The 7,354-nt window shown below is 30.4% G+C and overlaps 1 protein-coding gene across 3 annotated transcripts in view; it reads left to right on the forward strand.

Moving 5' to 3' along the window:
• LOC105448146 (FAD synthase-like) overlaps window positions 1–4,292 on the forward strand; it is a 6,644-nt gene extending 2,352 nt beyond the window's left edge. For all 3 annotated transcript variants that reach the window (XM_011686559.1, XM_011686539.1, XM_011686549.1), the window contains 3 exons: window positions 3,272–3,475; window positions 3,557–3,745; window positions 3,885–4,292. In XM_011686559.1, the coding sequence (XP_011684861.1) occupies window positions 3,272–3,475; window positions 3,557–3,745; window positions 3,885–4,128 (637 nt within the window). In that variant the 3' untranslated portion in view covers window positions 4,129–4,292. The remainder of the gene's footprint in view (window positions 1–3,271; window positions 3,476–3,556; window positions 3,746–3,884) is intronic.
• The last annotated feature ends 3,062 nt before the right edge of the window (window positions 4,293–7,354 follow it).

Genomic DNA, 7,354 nt, shown 5'->3' on the forward strand with positions numbered 1-7,354 from the left:
CGTGTGCTCTTCCGATCTTGTGTTTTAATCGTGGAAAAGAAAATTTTATTCTATGCAATTAATACGAAGTATTTTGTATCCAACAAAAATGGTATTTTTGTCGATAAAACAGACGGCTTTAGCATCCTCTTAATTGTGTTTATTTTGTTTTGGAAAATAATTATGTTCGGTCACTAAAATAGACGACTTTAGGATCGCCTGATGTCTTATGATCCAATTTGTGACATTTAGGATATACGTATAGCTGAACATTGTTTTAAGACATTTTACGTTGAATAATTTTTACATACATTTTTACATATATATATTACGTGAAATAAAAATTAATGATACAAAAATGCATTAACAAAAAAAATGTGGCACTGAAGTTATATAGCAATAATATTGAAATGACAGATTATATATAGCAAAATATTTAAATGACAGATTATAATTAACAATATAATTTTTTATAGGTTGTTATATCCAAATTTTTGCTATGCCACATGTTTTAAACAATAAATATTATAATCAGTAGCAAGCACACATTATTTTGATGTTAAATACTAGGCATATTAATGATGTCAAATAATCAAAAATATAAGAGTTATATACAGGACTGGACATATTTTAAATATAATACTTTTATTTTTACATAGATTTAAAATACATATTTATTTTATATTTCAGCAAAGCACATAAAAGTATTTCATATTTTATTTTTCAAAAAAGTTATTTACACCATGGGTTTTGCTGCTCGTTCACTTTTACTGTTCATTCGGTTATTGAACTTCAATAAGATGCGGCTAAATGTATTTTGCGCCGGAAGTGCGTCATCTAAGTAAAATTTTTAACCAATAGTAACGAATTACTGCGACTGCACACTGCGCATGAAATGGCTTAAGATGGTCTTGAAATAAGAACCGATGAATACCTATGAATACCGGCCTTATAAGTCTGTGGTCCGAACAATGACTAAAACCTTTAGAAATGTTGTTCAGGATCATGACCTTGACAGCATATATCAAGGTTATGAACATTGAAGGTTGTTCCACTTTTTTTCGAAAATGAAAATAAGAGCGACACCTATAGGGTAAACCCGGTATATACGCCGCGCGAGGATTTACGTTACAGAAGTCAGAAAAAATAGAAGAAGTGAAACTAATTTTCTCGCAACCACTCTGTTACATATATATGCTTTTATGTTATATTAGTATTGTGTTGTGATTTCAGTTTTTTTACTGTTAATATTTATAAAATTATTATAAGTTAAATCGATTTATCACTGTAATAAGTAGCGCAATCATAAGTTATAATCTACATAAAATGATTATTGTAAGAAAAGGCTTTTGGTGGTTAGTTCGTGGTACATAGTGTAGAGGATTAGTAAAGGATAGAGTATAGCAAAATACAAGTGCTTAGCTTTTGTATAATTTTTTTGTTTAATTTATTGTCTCGTATATCCCATCTGTTTGGGATATACGGCATTTTTAGCGCGTGGGATTTATGCCGTAGCACAGACGCTCTATCATTTATTTATAAATATAAAAGTAAATAATAATACGTGATAGTACGCCCTTTACATTAATCATAACATTTATGTATGTATATTCTTATGTATGTATTTATTCATAATCTGTAATAATAAATTCTTTATTTATTTATTTATTAATGAGTAAATACAAATTACGTTGTCAATTTACGTGTTATTCATTATTATTATTTAGATTATTTGTATATTTTTCGAGTCATTTTTCCCACTCATGAATATAGCCGTATGTATAATCCACCCCTATTTTCATAAGGCAAAAATGCAAGGGTTTAAAGAAATTTCTTTTTTAATATAAAAAATAAATAATTGGGATTCCTAATATTTTTTTATAGTAGTGAACAGTATAAAGTTTTTACTGGCATAGTTCATTTAACTTAAACTTAATAGATAATATCTGATAAATTAAGTTTTTAATAGGTGCGACGTATATACCGGGTTTACCCTAATGGCCTAGCTTGATCTTAGCCTATGTTGTCAAGATCATGATCCTGAACATCCAACATTCAAAAAATTTTAGCTATTGTTTGGATACCTTGTATAATGCTTTTGCCGGCGGTACTGTAAATTTTAGACTTCATAACTCGAAATTTATTTAACCAAAAAATATTTTATTATAGTGCTTTGGAAAGTTCTTGAAGTCAGCTCCATTAGATTATGGAATTAAAAATAGAGTTTAATTTAAAAAAATCGACAAGACCTTGACCTGAGGACGCCACGCAAGGTCAAACTAATAAAAATCATTAAATAGATTTTTTGCAACTTTTGTCTAAAACATTTTTCTCAAAAACGCTTCCGAAAGTTTCCGAAATATTAAGGGATTGCCACATGTTAAGATCAAGGCGCTTCGTGCGCGCTATTTAACACTTCTTACTACGAGTATAATTTACAATTACATCAAACTCAGACAACTGTCAAAATGCAATGACACAGCCGCTTACACGAAGTAAACGCAGCGAGACAACCAATCGGCATCGCGGAAAAGCGACAACAAATAAATTTCGAGAAATGCGAGTTATCGACTTACATGCACTTTTTTTAGATGATTTCGAGAAATGCGAGTTATCGACTTACATGCACTTTTTTTAGATGATGAGATATATTTGTAATTTGTATCATAAATGTAGTTTTTGTCTTCGCAAAAGTTTAATTTGTATATAATTTGAATTCAAATTAATAATAAAGTGGAATGAAATATTAAAGTTATTATATTATATCTATTATTATTTATGCTCAAAGTATAAAGCGACTCAATTGTAGGATGGCTGTTATTTTAAAATCTGACATACGATAAACGTGTTGTTTACAACACGGCCTAATCTGCTGTCATTTTTACATTTTTAAAAACGTCAGTTAGCTATGTGTCGTTAGTACTGGCCATGATAACTAAAATCTAATGTCACGTGTGCTTGCTATTTGGAAATGTAATCAACTGTATATTTCAACTTCAAGTTCAAAAAATATATCTCATGAATGATAACTTTCGGATGTCTTCTCAAAAGGTCTTGAAATCATTTTTAAAATGTTTTTTTTTAGTCTTAAAAAGAAAGAAGTTATTTAAAAGATGTCTTTAAAACAAGCGTGTTGTCAGGGTACTGATTAATATTAAATATAACTACTCAAAAATATAATGCATATATAACTCTTTTATAAATTTAAATCTACATATTTTAATTATATTTTTAATGAACCTTTAGTTTGAATTAATAATTAAGGATAAACATAAAATATGTATGTTTATAGGTATTTTAAAGCATTTGTAACTATAGAAAGTGATAACGAAAATGATACTAAGAAAGCGAAACAGAGATTTTACGAATTGAATCCTGCAAATATCTTCGTAAATTTTGATCGGACGCCACATATAGAATGTATTATCAAGTATAATAATTTTCTTCAAAATTGCTTACGTCGATCGATTTACGAGCAATCTGTTGAAAAGATTAGGTAAAGAAAATAGTACATTTTAGATTTTAATATTATATTATTCAATATTATTATAATAAATATTATTTTCTATTGTATTAGACAATTTTACCAGAATCCTGAACGTGTTTTAATACTTATCGATGGTAGTATAGAGTCAAGTATTATTATTCATCTCGCTCACATATGTAAAACTCAATTGCATTTTAATAACAAATTGCAAGGAGTTTATTTCAAGAAAAAAGAGATGCCGGATGACATAGATGAATTCATCAAGGAAATGATTGACAAGTAATACAGAATAATCTATTGTTCAAATTATAATTTAAAAAATATAATTAAATTCATTCATGTATATAAATTAATATTATATAACCGCTTTTTATTACAAAACTTATAGTAGATTAAAATTAAATTATGTTTTTCTTAGATATGATTTAATAGTACATACTGTGGAAACTGCAACTGATAATAAGATTATTCAATCGCACTTACGGCCGACATTACTAATTGGAAAGGCCGAAGAAAGCGATGAAACTAGAATTAACTCTAATTATAACAGCATGGATAATTTGGATCAATTACAAATCAATAATCCCTTGCGTAACTGGACGAAAAAAGATGTATGGACTTTTGCTTCATCATTATATTTAACATATAAATTAGCAGTTTGATAAAAATGGTAAGAAGAAATTACATCTTAAAAATTGTAATTAAAACAAATAGATGATATAATCTGTTTTTATGATATTATTTCACGCGTTGTATTGTACAGCATGAATGTTGCGCGTAATGAAGGAAAATTGTAACGATATAACAATAAACATATGAGACGGAACATGTAATATTTAATAGCATATGTACACGATAGAGAAATATTGATTGTGTCGATCGTGTGCTACTGGTGTTATCGCTGAGTTATGTCACGATTTTACTTCCAAATTCCAGAAATCTGAAAATATTTCTAGTCAGATATCGTTTAATATTCCTAAGGACAAACGCGGTGTGTACAAGAGCAACTTTGTATTGTCTGTGCGCGGTTTTCAATATGTCCGCTCAACCATTCGAGCAGTGAAACTGGAATGTACATGGAAGAGAGAGGTACCGGAGGGATGGGAGGACTGAGGCGAGACCGAGGTATCCTTCGAGAGTGGGGGCGAACTACAAGCTCGTATTACACATTTTTCAGCTGAAGAAAGCCGACTGGAGAGAGAACATCCTTGCCGTCTTCTTTTATTGCTTCATCATCCCCGTTCCATTCTTTTGAAATTTCATTCCGAGTTAAAGTATTCCCACTTTTATCCATTGGAACTTTAAATTGAGAACGAGTCGCAGTGTCGACGTGTCTTACTGATGATGTTTCCATGCTATACTGTGCAAGTTGTCCATCCGGACCTTTATTAAAGCTTAGACTTTTATCAAATCTATCCTGTAAGCCTATTCCTATGCTATAATATTCAAGTCTTTAAAAGCTTACGTATTAATAAAAGTAAAAAGCTCAATAGTTTTTAACGGGATATAAGCAATAAGATATGCGTCAATGTGCATGTTCGCGTATACGCATGGACATCATTGTACACATTGGAAAAGATGAGGAGAGAGAGGCCGGTACTAGAGATGGAAACGAAACGAAACGAAACGAAACGAACGTATATTTCCAGAACAAATATTTACGCGAAAGAGGTATAAAAAGAGCGAAAATGTGTTTTCTGTTTGATTTGCGACTGTATTTTTCTTTCCGGTCCAACGGTCTTCCTCCCTCGCCCTTGCCATCACTCAGGCAACTACCCAACCACTCACTTACTCTCGACTAGCTCTCCCCTCTTCTGCGCTTCCTCTCGCGGATTCTCCGCGCCCGCGCCCATGGGCGGACAGAAGACTGAAAGAGAGCGATAATTCTGTGGGCATAGGTTACAGACATATGCATATATACGTTGATTTTATATTTCACAAGTCTTGAACGAGTTTGAAATGAGATATTTGAAATCGTCACTTTTTTATCTGGCAGAAAAAATACGGCATTACTTTCATTTTCTGCCTAATTCTGCATAATTCGTCGTTTTCATCTTTATTTTTACTTCAATCCATTTTGCACATTTTCCACATATATCTTATAAAGATGTTTCCATGTTTCTTGCTATTTTTGCTTTCTATAAGCGAAGTTTAATCTCAATTTTATTGCAATTTTCCTCGCATCTTGTGTTTCGATAATTAATATTATACATTAGCTTATCTTATCTAAATTAGCAAAAATGTTTTATTTTGCTGCTATCTAGACAACACGCGAAGTATTTATGATACTTTGGAATATTCCAAACGTAAAGATTTTTTTTGAAATATGAAAGCTGATCACAATTGATCCCGGTGAATAAGCTTTACACGTGATATGGAGAATGTGGATACACCTACTTGAAAAGTTTAGATTTCATAAATTCTGTGATATGCGCGTATATTGGCTATCTATCAAAAGTTTATCTGATTGTACGTTTCGCGGTGTATATATGTCGTGATGAAAAATGTGGGACATCCAACTGTATACAATGACAAATTGCCAGACGAGAAGAAATTACGAGTTCTTTTCTTAGATTCCATATTGTATATTGCTCACAGAGCATCATGCTATATATGAAATCAATTAAATAGATGACAGCCGATGATAAGCCAATTATATTAATAATAAATCTTCTCGAAAAATTTACATTAAAAGATATTCGATATATTCTATTATGTACATTTGACTTATAGATAATTCGATGAATAACAATATAGTAATAACGATATATTTTTTATTTTCAGAGATCTAGATTAAAAATCACAAAATCATGTAAAAATCAGCAATAATACGATTTTGAAACTAAAATAAAAATATTTCGTTTCGTTTCGTAATATATGAATCTTTGAGAATAAAATATTTCTAATTCTGTCCTGAATTTCTATTTCACTCTTTATCCGGATCTATTTTCTCAAATTATAAAACAGCATAATTGTTAATACATGACATATAAATATCTCTTTCTTTCCGCGGCTGATTTAAAATCATCAACTTTAAATGGTATATATTACGTCAAATATTCTTATCTTAAATATGATGATGTGCATGATGAAATGTGTATCGTGATTAGAAATTAATGAATAAAAATTAATAAATTAATAAATAAAAACTATGATTAAACTATTATATCAAAGTACTAATTGATGTAAATATCAAATAATTTTTGTTTAATAACAATTGAAGACATTACAACATGCAAACAATTTGTGGGGAACATTTTCATTGGTATGATCAGTAAGGAGTGATTGAGCAAGGGTTGTAGCGGTCCAAGCGTTTAGTCAAGTCGAAGGGTTGGCAAGCTGTCGCGTGCCACGCCGTTATCGATTTCTTCCTGCCGCTCTCATTTCCTCTTTCTATCTTTCTACCAGTCTTCCTTCCTTTTTCACTTAAACATACGTTTGCTGCTCGTCTCTACGTAATCCAAGCATTTTCATTCACTAATCATTCATAATTCTGTTCAATAATATGATTATTGTTTTGAAATATCTATACAAAAAGTATTGCTTTAAAAGTTTTTTATAAATTTATAAAAAATTTTTAACCGTGATATTTTTATATACAGGGTGTCCCATTTTATATTTGACAGTCAAATATTTGGAAATTGCGAGATTTGAGAGAAAAATGTTTCAGGCAAAAGTTGTAGGGTTTCAAGGGGGACATAAGTTGATAACATTGGTTTGACCCTGAGTGGCGTCGTCAAGATCAGAACAAGGTCACTTTGAATTTTTTTAATGGAAATCTCCATTTTTCGTTGCATCTTGTAGCTTATTTCAAGAGCTTTCCAAAACACATAGATAAAATGTTTTTTAGTTAAGTAAATCTCGAGTTATGAAGCTTGAAAGTTACAG

This window comes from Wasmannia auropunctata, unplaced genomic scaffold, assembly GCF_000956235.1.
Source record: "Wasmannia auropunctata unplaced genomic scaffold, wasmannia.A_1.0 LD336116.1, whole genome shotgun sequence".
NCBI lineage: Eukaryota > Metazoa > Arthropoda > Insecta > Hymenoptera > Formicidae > Wasmannia > Wasmannia auropunctata.